Source organism: Zalophus californianus, chromosome 11 (assembly GCF_009762305.2).
Source record: "Zalophus californianus isolate mZalCal1 chromosome 11, mZalCal1.pri.v2, whole genome shotgun sequence".
Taxonomy (NCBI): Eukaryota; Metazoa; Chordata; class Mammalia; order Carnivora; family Otariidae; genus Zalophus; species Zalophus californianus.
Window position 1 is genome coordinate 84,077,259 of NC_045605.1, and position 24,426 is coordinate 84,101,684.

The 24,426-nt window shown below is 36.6% G+C and overlaps 1 protein-coding gene across 1 annotated transcript in view; it reads right to left on the reverse strand.

Moving 5' to 3' along the window:
• DCDC1 (doublecortin domain containing 1) overlaps window positions 1-24,426 on the reverse strand; it is a 468,564-nt gene that overhangs the window by 412,173 nt on the left and 31,965 nt on the right. The window contains exons 4-6 of the mRNA XM_027579679.2: window positions 16,612-16,875; window positions 15,246-15,402; window positions 14,610-14,772 (exon numbers count right to left, since the gene is read on the reverse strand). Of these exons, the coding sequence (XP_027435480.2) occupies window positions 14,610-14,772; window positions 15,246-15,402; window positions 16,612-16,875 (584 nt within the window). The remainder of the gene's footprint in view (window positions 1-14,609; window positions 14,773-15,245; window positions 15,403-16,611; window positions 16,876-24,426) is intronic.

Genomic DNA, 24,426 nt, shown 5'->3' on the forward strand with positions numbered 1-24,426 from the left:
CAGCATTCCTCTCTTTTCAAAGGTTTCACTTCATAAATAAATAATTTACACCTGGGTTATTTTTTTTATTTGTGCATTCAATCTATTTTAGATTATATTTTCTTTTCACATAAATTACAAAATGTGATTTTACAATTACAATGATCCCTCCCTCACCTGCTCTATATTTGTCCTAATGAGAGAAATAAAATTTTATTTGCATACAATTGAAAATACCTGCATTTGTATGCCAAAATTTCTAAATAACCCTTCTCTATTAGCACTTACTTTGAAAGATGCATGGCCTCTTTAACCTAGAAATGGTACTTTACATAAAATCTGCAAGTATCGATATGAAACACAAGCAAATAGTTCTGGGAACTTTGAGTCCCAGAATGGTTACATTAAATGTTAAAAAAACAAAAACACTGTCTTTCTCTCTTGTGTACATACACACATCACACATATACATGCACACATACATATACAATAGGTAGCAATATGAGCAAAACTTGCAGAATAAACTAAAACTAGATCATAGATATGAGTAAGTCTTTAAGAAGAGAAAAAATATTTTTACAGAAATTCCTGTATTTTGTCATTTTGTAATCTAAAATTCTAGGGATTAGAATTAGAAAAATGAGCTAGACATTAATGAGTTCATACATGCCCAAAATAATAGAAAACAGGCACTCAAATAAATACACGTACATGCATGTTCATAGCAGCACTATTCACAATAGCCAAGAGGTGTAAGCCAAATACCCACCAATGGATGAATGGATAAACAAAATATAGTACATACATACAATGGAATATTATTCAGCAAGGAGAGAATGAAGTACTGATACTGATACATGCTACAATGTGGATGAACCTCAAACCGTTATGCTAAGTGAAAGAAGCCAGACATAAAAGGCAACATACTGTGTAATTCCACTAATATGAAATATTCAGAACAGGTAAATCCATAGAAACAAAATTCAGGCTAATGGTTGCAGGGGTGGGAAGAGGGTGGAATGGGGAAAAATTTAATAAGTTTTATTTTGGAATGATGGAAATGTTTTGAAACTAGATATAAGTAATAGTTGCACAACACTGTGAATATACTGAAAGCCACTGAATTGTTCACTTAGAAATGATTAATTTTATGTTATGTGAATTTACCATAATAAATAAATAAAGGAAGGGGGGGAGAAAGTGGGGAGGTGGTTGGAAAGACTAATAGTATCTATCTGAAAATTAAAAAAAAAACTCTCACTGGGAAAAAATAAATTTATATATTTGATAGTTTATCTACAATCTGGACACACACATACACAGATGTTTTGCATAGTGAAAAAAGTATAAACCTTCAAACTAGGTTTGAATAACAGCTCTGTTATTTAGTGACCCTAGATGAGTGATAATTCTCCAATTTCTTTCCTATAAAGTATCCAGTGGGCACCACTTCACTACCTGATGAAGATTAAATATTTTATATGTCAAAGTACCTAACGCATTGAAGGTACTCCATAAATATTAGCTTCTTCCCCCACATCCCAGAAATTCTATGCTTATTATGAAGCATTAGAGCATATTAATTGTTATATCAGTCAGGGTCCAACCAGAGAAACAGAATCCACTACTCAGAGTATTTGAGCAGAGGGGACTGACTACAGGGAATTGGTTATGTAAGTAATGGAAAAGATGGAGAAGCAATCAAAGGACGGTGAGGCAACCCAGAAACTGGCAACAGCAAGAAACCACTCCCACATTGGGGTGCCTGGCTGGCTCAGTCGGTAGAGCATTAGACTCTTGAACTCAGGGTTGTGAGTTTGATCCCCATGTTGGGTGTAGAGATTACTTAAAAATAAAATCTTAAATAAAAAAAGAAACTGCTCCCACCAAGGCCACAGGGAGGAGGCGTTACAGGTGCCCAGATTTAGAGAATCTTACCAATAAAGGGTTTTCCCCTTTGCTGACTGAGACCAGGGTCAGGATTAGGGTGAGACAAGTGAAGGGTCAACAATGCAAAACTGAAAGGAGCACACTCAGTTGTGCAAGTGCAGTAACCAGTAAGAAACCCTCAGTAAGCGCCTCCTTAAATTTTGTCCCGTAGGTTCATCACTCATCTTACATGAGTCTCAGCCTGCTTTCTCTCTTCTCTATGCAGATTCCTAAAATTCAACTAAAATAATGCTATTAGCTGGACACTGTTTTATATGATTTATAGATAATAACTTATGAAGTCCTCTCCACAAGCCTATGAGGTAGAAAATACCATTATCTTCATTTACAGGTGAAGAAACTGAGGCACAGAGAAGTTAAATAACTTGAGTAAGATCTTGCAGCTGGCAAGTGGTTGCACCAGGATATGAATTTAGTTCTAGAAACTGTACTCCTTTTTAAAAAAAAAAAGATTTTACTTATTTATTTGACAGAGAGAAACACAGCAAGAGAGGGAACACAAGCAGGAGGAGTAGGGGAGGGAGAAGCAGGCGTCCCGCAGAGCAAGGAGCCCGATGCGGGGCTCAATCCCAGGACCCTGGGCTCATGACCCAAGCCAAAGGCAGACGCTTAACAACTGAACCACCCAGGTGCCCCAAAACTGTACTCCTTAAAAAAAAAAAAGATTTTATTTACTCAAGTAATCTCTATACCCAATGTGGGGCCCAAACACACAACCTGGAGATTAAGAGTTGCATGTTCCACTGACTGAGCCAGCCAGGCACCCCTACACTATTTGACTCTTCCATATATTTTATGCTGTTATCTCAAACAAAATTTCACTTCTTTCCACACAAATTGGACATACTCTTCACATTTCTTATTTTTATCAGTGTTTCTACTTCTTTCACAGTAGTCCATTATCTCAGGGAGATCTTGAACCCTTGCCTCCTAATCATTTCTTTCCATTCACTTTTTGGGTGTCCATTCATCAATGCACCCAGAGTGATAGTTATGAACAGGACAGAGTAACTTGTGCAGACTACAGCCTCTTGGAGAAAGACAGTGGACATTCTCTCTGAAGAGGTGACATGTGAGTAGAGAGGCTTGCACAATGAGAAGTGAGTCATGAAAATCTGGGGGGAAAGAGCATTCCAGGCAGAATAAAAATCAAGCACAAAGTCTCTGAGATGAGAATTAGTTTGGCATGTTTGAGAAAGAACAAGTTTAGATAGAGCAAGAATGTAAAAGCCACAGAGGCAGAAAGAGGCCAGATTGTACAGACCAGGATAAAGGGTTTGGATCTTACTCTGGATGTAAAGGGAAGCTACTGGAAGGTTCTCAGCAGGGCACTGTATGAAGAACAACTATAATAGGGAGATGACACTGGTAGTCTCCCCCACCAAATTCCTTTTATCAGGCTAGTGCACCCAAACTCCAGGGGCTGTGAGTATTGGTCTCTTAACACCTCACAACTGCATCCTTCTCCTGAGAACTGCCCTCAGCTGAAAGGAACCAGCCACCTAGCCAGGAAATGCCTATGAGGTGATGGTCTCTTCCTACCTAGGGGTCCCAGCCCACAGCCAATGACTGACTGACTGGGGGACATAATGGCCAGTCTCCTGGCCTTTAGGAGGGGCAACTCTGTGGTATGCTCCCCACTCCAAATTGAGGCTAGACTTCAGCTGAACACAGGGCATGGTTGAACCTCTCCTTCTATTCTGTTGCTTCCCTCACTAAGTCCCTTGTAGAAAAATCCCCATCTCAGGCTCTGCTTCTAGGGAAACTGATCTGAGACAGAGTCAAAGTAAAGCAACTTAACTCTTCCCTATCTTTCTTTGCAGTAACTCCTTTTTTTCTCTTTTTTTGTAAAAGCATTATTCCTTTCCATTTCCAGCCAAAACCACTTGTCCGTTTCCCTCTCAGTCTCCTATCATCTAAAAGAGCTTCCTAATTGTATTTTATTTTCCTCCATCATATCTGACATCCTATACTCCAATTATAGCTGAATTTTCCTAAAACATCAATTTTATCATTGCCTAAAGAGAAAGTTCTTGGAACTAACTTTTGAAGTTTCCATTAGTCAATCACCCAGTCTGTCAGGTAGTCAGCAAATACTTATTGAATCCATCCTATGTGTCAGACCCTGTGCAAGGAATGTGAAAAAGATCCATTCCCTCAAATTTATGTTTAACAGAAGAGTTTACTGACAATCTGACACTATCCAAACTTACATGTCTTTATCTTATCCTAGTTTAAAACACTTTTTTACCTATGCTAATCTGTTCATTATCCTTTGAGTGTACCAAGGGCGTTTTTAAGTGCATTCTTCACATACTCAGACTCAAGTCCTCCTCAAGATCCAGTTTAAGATCTTCCTTTAGTGCTCCAGCTACAAGGATCTGTCACCTCTCTGAATCCTTAGAGCACATGTGGTCTATACCACTTACCCATATATTCATTCATTCAGTAATGTTTGAGAACATACCACATTTCAGGTCCTATATTACATATTAAGGAAAGAGCATAAGTGATCTGGAATTATGTAAACATTTATAAACATAGATCCTATTTCTGCGTCCATACTTAACCTCATAGAAGGTAGGAATCAAGTCTATATTTATTATTACTTTGCTCCAGGGTATATATAAGTTTACTGCACATAGTATAATTCCTAGATGTTAATTCTTCCTGGGCATTTAAATGTTCAATTGATAAAATTTAATTTTATGTCACTTTATATAACATACCAGTTATATAAAATAAATTTATTGCCTGTGTATAGATATACCTACCATTTTTATTCTCTACATCCCCCCAGTATGAACTTAAATATGACTGATCTATCACCTTGACTCTTATCATTCCAGCATGGAGAACCTGAAGATGCTCAGCAAAGACCTGACTAGGTTTTAGTCCTGGTGAGGAAGAGGATTATGCAAGGCTGGAAATGGGTAGAAAGAGAAGTAATCAAATGGTAAGGGGACAGCTGGGTAAGTGGGGCAGGGAACGAGGCCCAGTATTGAAACAAAAAACGTAATGCCATCTAAACCCACTTTGTTGGGCTGCCTGTGTGGCTCAGTAGGTCATGATCCCAGGGTCCAGGGTAGAGCCCCACATCGGGCTCCCTGCTTGGCAGGGAGCCTGCTTCTCCCTCTCCCTCTGCCTGCCGCTCTGCCTGCTGCTCTGCCTGCTTGTACTCTCCCCACCCCCTGTCAAATAAATAAATAAATAAAATCTTAAAAAAAAATAAACCCACTTTGTGCTTCTCAGAAAACATATTAGCCATAGCCAGCAAATGCTTTCTATACTTTTCTTTTGCTAACTTCCTCATCTCAAAACCCTGGGATCCCTCCCAGGGCTAAGGCTATCTGGTACCTTTGTAAGAATTAAAAAACAGCCTCTGTGGGCACCTGGGTGGCTCAGTCGTTAAGCGTCTGCCTTCGGCTCAGGTCTTGATCCCAGGGTCCTGGGATTGAGCCCCACATCAGGCTCCGTGCTCAGTGGGAAGCCTGCTTCTCCCTCTCCCACTCCCCTTGCTTGTGTTCCCTCTCTCGCTGTGTCTCTCTCTGTCAAATAAATAAATAAAATCTTAAAAAAAAAAACAAAACAGCCTCTGCCCCTAACTCCCATGGTGGAACTGGAAAAAAGTGACTCTAGCTCCACAGTCCTTCAGCTGTGCACAACAGTGGGCAGTGGCCCTGAACCTTCACAGAGGTCACACCACCTCCTTTCTTCCTTACTTTCAGTAATAGTTAACAAGCACTGTATGCAAGGTACTATGAGAAATACAAAGAGAAGTATTAAATGAAAGAAGAGAGCACCCCCCACCATCACTACCACCAAAAGAATGATTGAGGGGAGATAATGGGCAAGAATGGGCATTCCTGAGAGGATGTAGGAGGGCTGAAAATCTCAGATCTACAGGTTCCTGGGAGAATCTTTTATCCCAGCACTTCACTTCTGACCATTGTCTGGTCTCAGACAAGCATTAGCATAACCATTAGCCTCTCTGCCATGTAATTATTCTTGGGCTGGCTTATTCTGGCCCCCTGCCAAACAGGAACATTCACAAATCTACATATGAATTTGGGGTAGGGGATTTTTAATATACTCTTCCTAAACATCCACTTACTGTTTACAGCTGAGCCTGCTGCTCTGATGAGGTCTATTTCCACCCCTCCTGGCAGCCATCTCCTTGAAATATGGATGGTTCACCATGATACCTATTTCATTTGGTCCTTCATTCATCCACTGAACAGCATTTACTGAGCATCTATTAAGTGCCAGACCCTGTACCAGAAAATGATGGTGAATAAGGAAGCCAAGGTTTCTGCTCTAAGCTAACTTGGTCTAGAGGGAACAACAGACACTTATTTGACTGGTAATTACAAATCTGATGATTACCAAAGAGGACATTGAGAATGCAATGGGAGCTTATCCTTATTAGCGGGAGGTTCCCCAGAGAGTAGGACATAATATAATGCCTATCCGTATATGATCTCAATAGCAGGATCCTTGGAGTTCCCCTTTGGAGAGTTCTTGAATCTCTACCTTGTTGACAGTACAAGCAAGCCTCAGTCCCTAATGCACCCAACTGCCAAAGAAGGGGTCCTAGTCTTATCTCACCTTCTCCTTTAAATTTGCTAGCCACACCTGGTGGGTTCCAAAGCAGTCACAGTCAGACCTGTTTCTGTCTTCCTCTCCTCAGGCACTAATAAGTTAAGAGACCACCAGGACAGCAGTGGAGGTTGCACTCCAGTAAAGTTCTAAGGTTCAGTATAACCTTGGAAAATACTTCCCCAAAGCGCCATACCGCAGATGCTCGGGAATTGCCAAGTCCCCTTGATTATTCATACATTTACTCTTCTGCAGCACTCAGAAAATGTTATGCTCCAACCATAGGTTATATTTTATTTTGAAGAATCCACATCTTATTTTATTTTCACAGTTTTGTTTATAACTAAATCATTAAAAAAATAAAGCACTTTCTAGCCTGCTTCTATGTTAGAAGGTCTATCTATAATATCATTACATTTTCTCAGTCTACTTCAAAAAAGCCAATGCCTGTCATAAAATTAAATAAATCTGGGAGCTCCCACATTGTAATTTTCCATTTTGCATGTGCCAGGCAAAAGAATACTTCTTTCTGTCACCAAAATAAAAGCAGCACATTTGCAACTTCAAATCCATGAGCTTATTAAAAATTTTATTTTTAAAAATTCATTCTCTTGTAGTTGGGCAATAAACTTGAAAATAGTTTAATGCTCTGATTGTCAAGTAGGTATAGATAATGACATTAAATATGAACAAGCACATCATTTCATGGGTGCAAGATAAGTTTATAAAATATAAATGCTCTGACAGTAAGAAAACATACTGCTATACTCAATTATATCATCTGTTCAAAATACAATTGCTTCTATGTTTGGTAAATAGAATAATCCAGGTCACATTCCTGTGTTCAACTGAGTTTCTAGTCCCTCCCTTTTCTCTAAATACTTGTGTTGTTTCTGCATGTTCTTAAGTGTCATCATGTATTGCTATAGGCATGATGGCTATATTTAACTAATAATGACAGTGGTTGTCATTAGATTTTAACTCAGTAACACTAGTCTGACATATCATTTGAAGTATGTCTTCAATTTAAATTTGATTAAAATTACAAACATCCCATCTATTGTGCCAATCAAAATGTTGTCACCCTTTCCCTGAACTTTTCTATGAACTTTCTTGAAATAAGTTATGGCAGCTTAAAGTGAAGGCTAGCCTTGGGTCATAAACATATTTTAAAATATGACTCTTGGAACAGAACAGAGCAAGGCCACTTGGGGCTCCTTTTAAAAAAGGACTTGAGTTTGACTTACACGCTGAACAAATTCTCAAGGCAAAAAGCACAATATTGTAAGAGTTCAAAGGCTCTAACTCAGATTCCCATATCATACTATGTATACCAGTGCTCGGCAGGGATTTTAATTAGGCTGTGTGCATTTTAAGATCTCAGACCTAGCAAATACCTTTGGTAGTAAAATCAGGGACTTGTGACAACCTGCTTGAAAAGCTGGTAAACGTGCCTAACGAGATAGAGCAAAAGAAGGAAAATAAAGATTACGTGGAAATACAATGTTTTTGATACCTATTATATATGGTAGGCTTTTACATTGATCATTTTATGTACTCCTCATAACTCTGTGAGGAGTCTACTATTGGGTTCAACTTATGAATAAGAAAACTGAGGCTTAGAGAGGTTAAGTGACTTGCCCAGGCTCACACTGTAGCTTGCTTCCCTGGCAGTAATGAAGAAAGCAGAGATAAATGTTTTTGTTGTTGTTTTCCTGAACCTAGCTAGCTATTCTGGGGAGAGAGGAGTACACACAAGGTTCTGATGACTAGCCTTGGGATTTTAATAGCAATTAGAATCTTAGTTATGTTTAAGAAATGCTATTCTCAGTGTTCTGTTCAGACTAGACATTTATAGACATTTAATTTCCAAATAATTTATCTTTTTGTAGAAACAAAGACAATATCCAATAATCCTTTAAGATATTATTACCTCAATTTTACAGGTCATTGAAGCACAGACAAATCTATTTAAGGTCATATAAAAGGAACTAGAATCTTGCAAGATCATCTGATTTCAAGTATAGTGTTCTTGCCACTAAATAATAATGCATTTCTCAAGTCTTTCCTAATAGATGTCTGAAAGCTTCAAAAACTGATGATCTAAAATTTAGGAAACCCTTGAAAGAGTACCTACTAAAAGATTTGATTTAGAGTTTACTACAAATGCCTGTTTCATTTGACAAATTATCTCCTTTTGTTTCCATGACATTATTTGTTCTTATAATACCACCCTTTTGATTTCCTTTATAACACCACTGTCGATAAATACCTTATTTACTTCTTTATATATTTATTGTCTTTGCTCCTTCTACCTCACTAAGCTCCATGAGATCTCTCTCTTGTTCATGTCATAACCTTAAGATTGGAGCAATGCCTGACACACTATAGGGACTCAATAAATATTATGATTAAATGAATGAATGGTCTTTCTTTAACTATTCCTCTGCCTCCTTAGATGGAGAACTACATTTTTTTTACCTCCCACACACTCTCTCAGCTCTAGCCAGGGAGATATTCTCTCTGTTCACTTTTACCCATGTAGCAAACAACTCAAGGTGATAAAGACAGTATTTATAACCCTTCTGAGTTAATACTCTATGAGAATTAAAATTTATCTGATTTCTCTGCAGCTATGACAGAAAGACCTTATCCAAACTCCCTAAGGTCAGGTGTAATTCCATAAATAGAACTTATGGAATCAAAAGTGCTAATACAGTGCATATATCCTAATAGTGCATAGATCATATATTAAGTAATGCATCCAGCAAGGTTTAGGGTAGTAGCCCATCATCAAACATAGTATTTTTCAATAAAATAATTGATTAGTTATACTAAATAAGGTTCTGTTACCAAATGAGTTATGAAAAATTTTTTTATCTTCTGCAATTTTGGATTTCAAAATTGCATGTAAGAGATTATGGAGTTGTAGCACTAACTTAGGATTCTGAGTAGAAAATATAATACACTTAAAGCACAGAATGCAGGCATGACATGCAGAAAGTGTTCGAACTATCAGGACAGTTACAGGTTTGCAGGCCCCTTCACCAACCAAGGGTAGCCTTTATATATATATATATATATGCAATTCAGCTATTCATGAATATGTCAGGGATTTAGATGATTCTCAATGATTTGGTAATTTACAGTATAAAGAGATGCTGCCATATACATGCTCTTGATTTCCCTATTAGCTAAAGACAGTTTTTGGAGGGTCCATCTCTTGCAACATTCTTTAAATCTACATCTGTTTATATAGTAAAGATAATCTACATACTCATTTACAGGTTTTAAACATTTGGGATAGGGAAATAAATAAAATATATGCCTAAGTTTTATCCTCACTTGTAAAAATAGATAAAAGAATCATGTGCTGGGACGCCTGAATGGCTCAGTCAGTTAAGCACCCAACTCTTGATTTTGGCTCAGGTCATGACCTCAGGGTTGTGCGACTGAGCCCTGCATTGGGCTCCATGCTGAACATCGAGCCTGCTTGGGATTCTCTCTCTCCCTTTCCCTCTGCCTTCCCCCCCACCCCCCATCGAAAGAATCACATGCTATCTCAGAAGAAAGTGAGTTTTTATCCTCTATCTAATGTCATATTCTTGTTTTTTAATATATATGCAGCTAAGTGGGAGATTTAAAATGGACTGACAAATAATCTTGCCTAATACAAATACTATTCAAACAATATGATAACAAGGAATTTGGGAAATCCCACCCTAACTCCTGTAGTAGTTGCTCAAATTAAGTAATGCTCTCCCCATAGGTGATCATCACAAAGCCCAATATTAGCTTTAGCAGACTAAAGTAGTCCTTGGTATAGTCAGAATTATAGCATTGTCTTGAGATCTAGCAGCAAGAATAGCAAGGTGTGATTTGAGGTGGGTAGTGGGTTATTTCTTGAAACTTGTGCTTTTAACACAACCATTTAAAAATCAACAAATTCAGGAGACACATAATGGAACAAAACATAATGCATGAATCCAGGTTCATTAAACTAATGCATTTTTTGAAAAACAAAATATGACAGAACATTTCATTATTGACGCAGATAGGAGAAAAAGTGTTAGGCTGCTATTTAGAATGTGTCTTGTGTGTCGTAGAATTGAAATATTTCCAAATCATCAATAATTAAAATGATGAGAATCCATCATTTCACTGACATTTACTTCTACATGAAGAGATGGCCTATTTTAAACGTGCTCACACATATTCTTGTCAATCACAAGCTGTCACAGCAAATTATTTCATTTTGTAGATCACATGGCAGTTAGCAGAAAATCTCTAGGTTTAAATTTAGATCTTAGGTGTAGTATCAAGAACACTTTTTATGGATTTTTTTTCTGTGATTACATCTTTGCAATACAGTATATTAAAGATGTAAAATCTTATTCATAGTACTCAGTTTCACTTCTGGTTAACAAAACGCAGGACTGAAATGAATCACTGTAAATGACAGCTCTAAAAGTCAAACAGTAGAATAGAATATACAGAAAAGAATGAAAATATAAAACTAAAAAAATTTTTAAACAATCAGAACTCCATACAATGGAATTTGGATCTAATGAGTTAGGTCCAAACAGTTTTTTTCTCTCATTTTCTTTAAGACATTTAAGCAATTGCCGGGCATTTCTTATGCTAGGTTGGCACTGCCTACAGCTTCTAGCAGTTATAAAGAAGCTAATCTCTTATAAACCCCATGAATCAGATGTAAGAATTTTCACTGTGCCACCATTAAAGAAGATTCAGGAAATGGTGAATAAAACCTAAAGTGCATGCCCAAGGATCTGAAAGCTTTTAAAATGCCTCTTCAAACAATTCATTAACTACATCTTCACAATTCTAACAGAATCATTAATAGATTTCAGAATCTTCAAATGCCAGAATTATATGACCTAATCAGACAGTTGATCTTCATCAACAGTCTTTATAAAAAAGATTCTATTTTCCCCATACATAATCTTCTGCTTTGGCATTTAACTTCAAAATATAAGAATTATTCTAATACTGCATTTCAACAGGGAATGCTTCATGTCAGTCTTGACCTTGGCTTGACCTCTATAAGAAAGCTTTGTGTTTCGAGGTATGTGATGAATAGCTCTCTGGCTTTCTATTAAATCCAGTGGCACTGACTGTCAACAGTGGTACTCAAAAGGGGTAGTAAAGTAGTTAAAAATCAGAAATATTCCTTAGGTCTTTTTCTACCCTAGTAAATCTGGGAATAGTCTGAGGCAATTTTCACTATCTACACTGCTTTTGCAAAGAATAAGAAAACAATGAAGTATGGAAATATAATTGCCAAAATATACATAGACATATTTGGCCATCCTGTAGCAGAAATAACATAATTTTTCCCTTGGAGGACCCATTTGATTTACGTTGTTGAATAGGGTTCTCAGTTTTAAGGATTTATAACTTACTTACTCAGTTTAAGCTCCTTAAAGACCAAGACTTCTATCCGTAAGTCAGGACTGCCTAAATAGTAAATACTTAACAAAATACGTACTGGTTTACATTTAGATCAAACTGAATTAAACTGAATTTAACATCAGAGTTTTTTGATAAAAAAGAAGTCAGACTATAAGCCCCTTTTTTCATCTCTCTCTGAACTGGCCTAGTACCTGGCACATAGTAGGCTCTCAATGAATGTTTGCTGAATGAATGAAAATCTTTATATTAAAGTAATGACTAATTACTGACCCTAATGCCTGTTGCTTAATTGCATGTAAAATATTCATGTTCATGTAGAAAGATACAATAGTAATACCCAATTTTGTCAGCAGCTTTCACCTTATTTACCTTTAGAATGCCTCCTTACTCTAAATTTATCTACCACCTTCGAAGCTATTCATATGTGTCTTATTTTTATGGTACACCATAGTAAATTATTGATTATCTCTAAAACACATGCAGGAAAGGTAATTTTAACCTGATTTGAAAAAGTACATGTGAATATGTGGGATATATATATGAAATCTTCCCCACACTTCTCTCAAAATATTTAATTCAAGTTAAAGACTATACTATGTATAGATAATATTTATTTACATTTATATTCTTAAGGTTCTGGAAGAAACCAAATATCAGTCTTTAGACCTACAGACTTATCTATAAGCTTAAGTTAGACAAGTGGCTTTTTCCCATTATACTTATCCTAGGTCTTTTTAATGGACATGTGATATGCTAGTCTGTGTCCAAGCTCACCTACAATTTCTTTTCTCAAAAGACAAGGCACATCTGCCACCTGCTCTACTCCGTGTCCCAGCAACAACTGTCGAGCAGCATAAAGATTGATTATCAGTCAAAAACCATTGCACAACACCAGATTTTGGTGGGTTAAGCTTGCTGATCCAGCAAGAGATGGTGTGAAATTTTCAGGAGTGTGTGCCAACATTTTGGTGCTAAAAGAACAGCAGTGCATGTCATAGTGAAACACAGCCAAAGATAAGCAGACAAAGCAGAGAAGTTTTTTGTTCTGGACTTGGCTTTAAAAAGGATAAAAGAGAAAACAAAAAGTAGGAAGAAATTAGTTTGTATATTTAAAAATCATCCACCAAGCTAGTCATGTGTGTCACACTGTTATTTTAGGCATACATGTACAGAAAAATTTCTAAGTTAACTATAAATTTTTATACATCTCTTTTACAATACCATTATCATATGAATGGCAAGTATTTCTTACTAATAAAAAATAATCAAGGATCTTAAGGAAGCATTCATTACATATACATTTAAATATAAAATGGTCATAGAAACATTTACGCACAAAGACACATGCTTTTATAGAAGATGATTTATACAAATGATTCAATGAATACAAAATAAAAGCAACCATAGTTTAAAGTTGAATCAAGATTTGAAAAATATATGGGTCTATACTCCCACATAGGTAATTTTTAGTGAGTATTGTAGCAACAAGTTTCTTTACCTTGAACCAAATTACCTTGAACTTTCTACTGAATTCAAGAAATTATTTCCTGATGATCAGGTATTTTGAAAGAGAGAGAAATCCTAGTATCATCTTATATAATAACATTAATAGAGGAAGAATTTTCATCACTTCATCTGTAATGAACTCCAGAATTACTTTTCTTCCACTTACACAATTACTGCCTAGACTTGTCCTTGGTTCACCAGCTTTGTAGCAGTTGCAGGAAAAAAAATACTTCTAATAAGGTAGTAAAAGTATAGGGGAATACAGCAGTTAGATACACTGAATTTGCATGCCAAAGTTCTTATGTCATTTAAATGTGATTACCATTTATAGCACTTGATAACAGACTATGGTATGACATGTTTGTAAGAATATTCTTCGACAGTACTTTTATTTCTTTCTTAAAATGCATTCTTTCCCACTGAAGAAAGAAAAATGTTTGTTTTATTTTAGAAAATCACATTTCTGAAATGTTAGAAACAATGGACTTTTTTAAAAAAAAGACCTCACCAGCAAATATGTCTAAAATACACATTTATATTTTGTGTATATATTATTATGTATACATATAAATATAAATTATACACACACACACACACACACACATTTCAAGGTTTAAAAAGTCAAGCTGCAGCATTTACTTTATGAAAAATTTTGTTAGGAAAATCGCATGTATATTAGAGTTATATGTTCATTCTGACCACATTTTCATAGTTATGTTAATGCTCTCTGAAAAAAAGACCAAGAGTGTAAATGAATAAATGCTACTTGAAACTTTGAACTATTTTCTGAGAGAATAAATCTAATGAATTATGTCTGTTGGGTGTCACAGAAACTAAACAGTAAATTCAATAATCTCGGATTTAATTTATTATATTTTCACCATTTAACCTCCTGCAGGCTCCCTAATGTCTAGTCAGATCTATATTAAATTAAGCACCAATGCTAATGAAGGGCAATAAACGTGGCTGTCAGTGGATTTTTCTTTCATTAAGCACATTATCCTCTTACTGAGCTGTAAATGCGTAAACATTAGTTTTGTTAAACCATGCAAAAAAGACAGGATGAAAATCATTTTTTAATTGCACCCCTTAAGCAATTTACTGGGGGTGGGGGTAGGGTATATATTTTTTTTCTTTTTTACCTTTAATTTTTTTGAATGGATCTAAAAAGGGCTCTCCTGTTGAAACATAAACGTCAGCTTCATGGGGTATATCTTCAGGTTTGAGGGCTTCAGTGCCGTTTGCCAAGAACACTCGTCGTGCGGCCATGTTCAGATTCAGCTTTTCTGTGCACCCCTCCAGCAACTAGAAGAAAGCAGGCAAGAGGTAAGAGAAAGTGATTTAGGACAAAGAAAGCAACACATTGCCATGAAACAAAAGGTGCTAACAATGAAAACAGACACCCATTGAGTCACTGGCCAAGTTAAGTAACACAAGTAACTCCACCAATATATTTTCTAGCAGTTGAAAATATAAAATAAAAGGTAAGTCACAGCACTGAGACTATCTAATGATCATCTAATTTTAGTCCTTGTTCTGTCTGTTTAACAACTCCACAAGATATAAAGCTATTCTGTTTAATTCAATGTACCACTTATATATTGATTAAAAAAAGAAAGGAATAAAATACCTGTGAGATCTATGTATATAGAAGCATTTTACAGATTCATTACTAAGAAGAAAATTTTAACACAATAAATATCATCTTTTTCATTTCTTAAATTATAAAAAGAGTAAGGGAAGAAATACAGCACTGAAAACTTTTGAACACTATTTACCAAGGTGATGGTTGGTACTGTAACTTTGGCAAAGACTGTTCTAGATCCATTTTTGTAAGCTGTTACTGTAATCACTCTGGGATGAAGTTTGTGTCTTTGAGACAATCTATGCCAATTCTGGGCTGGCTGAAATTTTAAAGAAGAGAACTCTGCAACTCTGAAGGAAAAAAAAAACCCACAAAATTGGTGCATGTTAATTAGTAAAAACATTTAAATAGACATTTTTTATAGATATAAGCCCTAATGATTGTTCCCAAGTATTCCTCAAAAAAACTTTTTATAGGCTAAGATTGTCCATACCCACTTAAATATTTTTAAAAATTTAACACAGGATAAGTTTGCTAAAACTGTTCATGTAAAACACCTATCTGAGAATAAATGATTTTTATCAATTAACTTATAAAACACCACAACCCTCATTTAAAAAATCGGATGTATACATGCTGTGTTCTGTTAGAAAACCAAAAACAATAACATAGTCCTAACATCATGAAATAGTAAATGGCTAAGATCTTCCCTTAAGTTTTCATGTTTACCAAAGTTCTTTGATTTTTTAAAAAGATTTTAAATTCAAATAGTTTCTTACGCTTAAGTTTCTTATTCTAAAGTTAGTTGTAACTGCTTTCATCTCAAATTTGTTTGGGGGTAGAAAGGGAAGATTTCTAAGTTTTGTCTTCATTCAAAATCAGTTTCAATTCTTATTATTTTCTCAGCAAAAGTACACGACAAATGAATAGCATGTTGTATTTTTTTTTCAGAGTTCTCTAACTAACCCTGTAACTCTTAATGCCACAGAAGCAAAGTAAACATTTGGAAATAAAAACTTTAGGTAAATTAAAATCACAATATACCCACCTTATCAAACATATGAAAATAATGGGAGTATCAGTTTCTTGGTTTGATTTTTGCTTTTGCCAACATTTTCTTCTAACCATAAATTCTTAGGTTAACAGTTTATGATAACAATCTTGATGTGAAAATATATACACAAAATGGTTTTATAAGTCCATTTCATTTTGATTTTATTACAAAATATTGATTAAATATCATAAGTATGCATTTCGATTTTAAACAAATATCTGGTAAACAGATATTCTGTAGTCCTAGACTGATTCTCCTTCAAGTATTTTTTTCTGAGTTTGATATTATCCACACTGAAGTGTATCTCATGTTTTCCACAAGTGTAATTAGCAACATTCTACTCAGGTGTTTTCAAAGAAAAAATAAACAAAACAAAAACAGGAACAAAACCCTAGAGATGTGTTACATTTTAATGTCTGAAATAGTCAATTGAATCATTATAAACTCTGCTCAAAGGAAAAAGCTTCAGCAGTCGGTTAAAAGAACAGAGAACAGCTTTGATTACCTCAGTTGACCCACTGGAGCACTGACAGGTCTGTTTCTCTTGGATGCTGATAAAAAACAAGAATTGTTTTTACTGTTTGATTTGTAGCTATATGGGTCTGATATTTCATCATGGCTATGATCTGATGCTGTTTGATGTGTGGAGCAATCTTGAAGTCCTGACCCTTCTGATACTGCCGCTGAATGCAAAAGTCTGTTGGGGCCAAACTGCAAATAATCTTCAGTAGTTTTAATAACTGCTTTTGCCTGGGATGACATAAACTCTCTGAAAGAAACAATCCACAGAAGAATACAGTGAACTGATTTGTAATTACTTATTAACAACTACCCCATAACTGGTTGTGTGCTATGTGCTAGACAAAATACTACACACTTGGCCGATATTGTATCTAATCCTTATAACATCCGTGGGAAGTGGGTACTATTTGTATCCCCATTTTACAGATTTAAGAAGTTGTGGTTCAGGGGTGCCTGGATGGCTCAGTCGTTAAGCGTCTGCCTTCAGCTCAGGTCATGATTCCAGGTCCTGGGATCGAGCCCCGCATCGAGCCCCACATCGGGCTCCCCGCTCAGCGGGAAGCCTGCTTCTCCCTCTCCCACTCCCTCTGCTTGTATTCCCTCTCTCACTGTGTCTCTCTCTGTCAAATAAATAAATAAAATCTTTAAAAAAAAAGATATAAATTATAAAAAAAAGAAGTTGTGGTTCAGAGAGACAGTTAACTTGCCAAAGCTCACAAAATCAGTAAGCTCACAGGGTGGGAAACTGAACCTAAGCCTGTACTAAAATAAAGCCCACATTCATAACCATTAAATTGAATTGCTTTACTCTATTAAAGAAGAAAGCTTGTGTACTGCTTGAAACAATGCAAGTAAAATTTTTAAATTCTTAGATTCAGTTATTAAAAACTAGCACTCTGCTCAGTATTAGGAAATATAAAAGCTAAAGATATGTGGCTTCTACCCTCAAGAAACTTGCAAACTATCCCCTAATAAAGACAGAATATATGTTAAGTAAGTCACTTAGAACTATGGGTATGTATTAACTATAAATGCAAAACAAATTCCTTGAAGGCAAACTTACATTATCTGGAATAAAGTTGATAAAGGCTTCATAGCAGGCTGGGATTAGGGTGACCAACTCATCCTGGTTTGCTCAGGTCTGCCCAGGCTTTGGCAATGAAAGTCACATACCCCAGGAACTCCCTCAGTCCCTCAGTCCCTCAGTCTCAGATAAACTGGGACGGTTGATCACCCTACCTGGTAGTTAAGCTAGAGGAGTAGCATTTAGATGAACTATGTTTGAACAGGGGACCATATGACCTGTGACAATATGTAAATCTATGTAAATACCAACTTAGGAAGATGGAATATACAGAGAACTTGCTGGTATGATAAAATGAAACAAGCTTTAACATATTTAAGAATATTGAGCTGTGTGATGATTAGGCATAGAGGATAGTAAGCTTCCATGTATTATTTCAGTATTCCATGTATTTGTATTTTTATACAAACCAAATCTGCTTCTGTCCAATTTGCTAGTTCCTCAATAGTACTTATACATAATGTAATATAACCCCACCCACCCGTGCAATTATAAAACAGCATATGTTTAGTGTGGAAAGCTTGCCACAGACAGCCTCTCCCCCAATTTTTTCTAATCCACCAATATCATTACAGTCATAATTATTTCTCCTGGCCTGTCCTCTCTATGTTCACAAATTTATAAAATGGTTGATTACTTCTTCTGAAAGAATGGAAGGCAGTCACATGCTACAGGGAAAATTGGTGTGGGTGTGTGGATGAGAGTTGACACAGTGGATCAATAAAGCTAAAACACTGGGATCCAAGCAGTTGTATTTGTTGTTTTCACATGTTTCTATCCAAGTCTGTCCTGAATTGACCATAGCTCTATGGTCTTCCCTCCGCTCTGAGGATCTACCCAGGCTCAGAACTTTGGCAAAGAGCCTTTTGGATTATCATTGGACTTGAACTCTGGCAGAGGCGAGACCTCCCTTCAGACCACCTGAGCTACCTCAGATTTTGACAGCAACGGTGGTGGCGGCAGGTGGCAGCAGTCAGGTCTCAGCGGCAGCGTTTCTGCAGCACCAGCTGTGGAACTGCAAATGGTCACCGGGCTCTTCAAGTTAGGGGAAGAGCCGCAAACAGGCAGGAGGAGAGATCTGCAGATCTCAAACAGTTCCCAGCGCCCATGAAGAGTCACTTGGAGGGGCAACTGGGTGGCTCAGTTGGTTGAGCGGCTGCCTTCGGCTCAGGTCATGATCCCAGGGTCCTGGGATTGAGCCCCTGCATCGGGCTCCCTGCTCGGCGGGAAGCCTGCTTCTCCCTCTCCCACTCCCCCTGCTTGTGTTCTCTCTCTCGCTGTGTCTCTTTCTGTCAAATAAATAAATAAAATATTTTAAAAATAAAATAAAATTTAAAAAGTCACTTGGAAAGCAAATTCTCATATAAAGAAAAGGAATTCTCTACATAAAGCAGATTTGGTGTCTTTTTTTTAAGATTTTATTTATTTATTTTTAAAAACTTTTTAAAGATTTTATTTATTTGAGAGAGAGAGGGAGCACGAGTGGGGGGAGGGGCAGAGAGAGAAGCAGACTGACCCTAAGATCATGAGCTGAAGGCAGACACTTAACCGCTTAACCCACTGAGCCACTCAGGTGCCCCGATTTTATTTTTTTTTTAAAGTAATCTCTACACCCAGTGTGGAGCTTGAACTCAGAGCCCTGACATCAAGAGTCACATGCTCTTCTGACTGAGCCAGCCAGGTGTCCTGTGTCTTTCTTTTTTAATGAATGCATTTTGTTTATTGTCAAGTATTTTTATAAATATCCTCATGATTTTATATAATAATCTATTATCATTCCACCAGAAAGTGAAAGGTTTTTATTTTTCCCAAATTTCAAAGTTTCAGCTGTATTGATGAGAGGGCAAAAGGCAAGCTGAGGGTAAAACTGGAGCTGACACCCCACAAGCCCCATTCCCCTTAGGGTGGGATATGTGTAACATTCCTCAGGCACTGTAAGAACAAAGGTAGGGAGAAACAAATTGTCAACTGATAATGATCGCAGTCATGCAGGACAGGAAACTCCACTATTAATTTGTAACTGTCTTAATGATTAACAAGAAAAACACAATCTTAATAACAGCCAGACCTCCAAGAACCTATAGATTCAATGTCCTGGAGCCCAACCGTCACCTTCACCTCCATGGGATAGAAAACCCTATATAATCAGTCACTTCTCACAATCACAGTGCAGCTCTTTCTGCCCACGCGTCCTGTCCCAGTGTGCTAATAAAAACATTTTTTGTACTGTAAAATGCCTCAAGAATTCTTTCTTGACCATTTTGCTCAATGACCCTGCATCATCTGTCACACTTTTAATTCAGTATCTTGACTTTTTTACCTAAATACTGTCTTATAACCATTTTTCAGGTTGCTATATGATCTTTACAGATTTTATCAAGTAATTTTACTTATATCTTGCCTTCCTCAATCTAGTCATGTAAAAGTTATTTCCTGTTTTTGTCTGCTGGCATATCTTCCCCCTGTCTTCTGGTAAGAGGATTGGTATCCTTTAGTGAAACTCGCATCCTTCCCCCTCCCAACCCCACATGATTCTGGTAGCCTTAGGACAATACATTATATGAGATTTACCTGGTAAATGGTTAAAAGAATTAAGCTAAATTATATGATTTTACCATATTTATTTATTATTGGTTTTTCTCTAGTAATGTATATCAAAAAGGGGAAGAAAGGGTACTTTTTCATGTGAAAATGTCACTTTTGGCCCACCATCTGTAGTCTTCAGTTTTGATTTGTTTTATCAATGTTGACGACAGGTTTGCACTAGTTCTTACACACTATTAAACTCTTCTTTCTTATAACAGTTGATGTGTTGCCTAGTCTGGGTGTGAGAAGATAATCACAGAACTGTTTGGCAAAGCTAACTTGTCCTACAAAGGGAATTAAACCCATACACACGGTTTGTTAAATTAATGCTGGAAATGCGGGTGTTAGGACCGTTCAGCTCAAATACACTTGGGTTTCAGGGGACTGAGCTTGTTACAGTATACACAGAAACTTAGAAAAGAAAATAAGACCACTCCAGCAGGGCACAAAGAGAAGACCATTCACTGCTCTTCAGAATATACTAGTGACTTAAAAACAACTCCCATAGAAGTGATTATTATCGTAATAGCATTGTCTGGGAACAGATGGTAGCTATACTTGCAGTGAGCATAACATAATATATAAACTTATATATATAACATATATGAGCATAACATAATATATAAACTTATCCAATCACTATGTTGTACACCTGAAACTAACATAACATTATGTGTTAACTACACTCAACTTAAAAAACTAAAAAACAAGGACCCCTGTCTGGCTCTGTGGCTCTTGATCCCCAGGTCGTGAGTTCAAGCCCCATGTTGGGCATCAAGCTTACTTAAAAAAAAATTACAAAACAACAACAAAACCCACAACTCTAGTAGAGGGCCACATTTTTTGACTCTGCAAGCTCATCTATCCTTCTATGCCTAACTGCTTCCTCTTCTTACATCATTATTGCCTAACCTACCTCTGTTCTTCTCACTCCTCATGGGTTCTGCTAATTCCTCTCTGTGTCTCCCCATTTCTGTACCACACTACTTTCTGAAGACTCTCTATGACTTACATTCAATGCCCCCAAAAGTTTAACTGCATCACTACCCACTTTGAGATACCCTGTGGGATAGAATTCTTAAGCTAGGCAATCTCATAAGCCACTGGCAAGCCTGTGGATGGGAAAGTACCCGTCAGTGGCCCAAAAACTATGGACAGGAGAGCAGGATAATAAGATGAATAGGGCTTCGAGTAAGATGGACTCTCAGATGCTTGCCAAAAGAGGAAAACATACTTGGCAGGGGAATTGCATGGCCTGTCTCCTATACCAAGATAAGCAGAGACACTGTATCTTGTGATTGGAGAGGTGGGCAAAGGAGGTAGCTCTACACTAGGAGTAGTGAACCAGTAGCGCTCTTTAGCTAATAGAACTCTAATATGTAGACTGTATTTAAGTCACCATAATTGTAGTCTCTTTGTCTTTCTTTCTCTTATTCTCCTCACCTTTTTTCTTTGAAAGATCATTTTGACTCCTCTGCAAAAATTTCTTAGAAATCCCATGACATTCAGATTTATTAAAGTGAACTTCCTTCCACCTCCAGATTTATATATATCTTCACATAGCTATCTTCCCCCCAAAGTTTTCGCCTTCTGAGAATTGTACTCTACATTCACATAATTATCTCATTCGCTAAGATAGTTTTTGTCTTTTAATTGAGAATTTGGCCTATAATCTTACAATTTGTTTTCTATTTTTCCTATGTATTCGATGTTCCTTTTCATTCCTTTCTTGTTTTCTCTCAGATTAAATAACATCTTTTTTATTATTTCATTTTCATTTCTATTAGGTTGAATACCCTACATTGTTTAAACTTACTTTTTATGGAAACACTAGCTATTACAATATGAATCTTAGTCTTGTTAAAGATTAATTTAAATTACTAAGTAATTACTTTCCAGACAAGGCAAGAACCTTAGAACACATCATACCCATTTATTGCTGCTTCCTTGGGCTGGTGGTCTATATTTTCTTATTCCATTTTTCATGGATAGGTGCATCTATCTTTCATGTCTCCTGAGTTTATGCAGGGAACTCAGCTCCAAAATTCTGCCTGCCTGGACTTGAGGCTTTACATCCTGTCCTCCCTGTGCTTCTTATAATAATAATTACATAAAATTTACATTATAATTTATTTTATTTTATTTTATTTTATTTAAGATTTTATTTATTTATTTGACAGAGAGATAGACAGAGCCAGAGAGCACAAGCAGAGGGAATGGCAGAGGGAGAGGGAAAGGCAGGCTCTGCACTAAACAGGGAGCCTGATGTGGGACTCGATCCCAGGACCCTGGGATCATGACCTGAGCCGAAGGCAGACATTTAACCATCTGAGCCACCCAGGTGCTCTATAATTTATTTTAAAATCTAGATTTTGTTACAACTGTTTTTTATAAAATTTGATAAGCTGAATGGCAGTTTTCTTGGACTTTGTTTTTCCCAAATGATACTGAATTTAGTTTAATACTAAGGTCACTTTTATTTATTGGCTTATCTTTAGTCTCTATGGATGGGTGTAGGAATACCATGTGGATTCCTAAACCAATGTTTTAGGAAATTATCCTTTATCATAAAAAATAACCTCACTTTGTCCTCACTTACTGTTGAGGCTATCTACCACATTCTGGAACCTGAGCTAATTTTATAACACAGATTTTCTTCTTAACATTTCTATGTCAGTCTTACTATTTTGTCCTGGAAGTCTATGATGTGTCTCTACTATAAATCTTTTATTATATCTGTAAAAGATCCACATATATACAGATCTCAAATTGTTCCTTCTTTGGTAAGATTTCTATGCTACCCTTGTTTTGTTTTTGTTTTTTTAAGATTTTATTTATTGATTTGACACAGAGAGAGCACAAGCGGGGGGAGCTGCCAGCAGAGGGAGAGGGAAAAGCAGGTTCCCTGCTGAGCAGGGAGCCCAATGCTGGGCTCGATCCCAGGTCCCTGGGATCATGACCAGAGCCAGGGGGCAGACGATTAACCGACTGAGCCACCCAGGTGCCCCTCTATGCTGCCCTTGTATATAGAAATGCATTTCCTTCCTGGGCATTCACATTTGCCCTGGTAGATTTGATAGCTGGAATCACTATACTTCATTGATTATGTCCTCCATCTAAAATGCTAGGCCTCAATTTCTGTCAAATATTCTAATTCATCACTGTATTATTTACTCTTTTACCACTGGTAAAAAGCATTTTTTTTCCCAGCCTAAAACCTAAATTATACTATATTAGGTTGGTACAAGAATATCAATCACACTACTTCAAAAATATAACTTCTTAAAAAATATCTGTTTATCTATCTATCATCTATCTATCTCTATTAGTTTCCTATTGTTGGGCAACAAATTACCACAAACTCCCTGAGTCAAGAGTCTGGGGAAAACTTAGCAGGACCCTCTGCTCAGGATCTCATAAAACTGAAATCAAGATGTCAGTGGGGCTACAGCCTCATCTGATGCTCACAATCTTTTTTCCAAGGCCATTCAGGTTTTGCCAGAATTTAGTTCCTTATTCCTGTAGAATTTGTAGTGACTATCATCTTCCTTGAGGCCAAAAGAAACTCACCTTTTTGATTTTTCTGTTTCTGACCTCTAAATTTTCATTTAAGAGTTGATCTGATTCAACTAGGATAATTTCCCATTTAACTCAAAGACAATTAATTACATACTTTAACTACAACTGCAAAAATCTCTTGTACCTTATGACGTGACCTCATTATGGGAGTGACATCCTATCATATTCACAATCCTACCCACACTCAAGAGGAGGGAATTACACCAGCCATATACACCAGGAAGTGGGAATCTTGGGGGCCATATTAAGTTTCTGCCTACCATAATTATGCAGTTTTCATTATCCATTTTTTATGCCAAATTTAGATTCTGATCTGAGGTAAATTTTCTGGAAAATCTAAATACAAGTACTTAAGATTGAATTTTGTTATCATTCAGTACTGAGGATATTTAAAGAGTATGTCACAGATTTTGATGACAAATTCAAAGAGGAACTAAAAAAATGCTTTGAGAAATGGCATTTTTATTAGAATAAATTACTTCCTAAAGAGAGTATTTAAAGGAGGAGATATTCACTTGGATGTAAAAGTTCCTGTATGTTTCCTTTAAA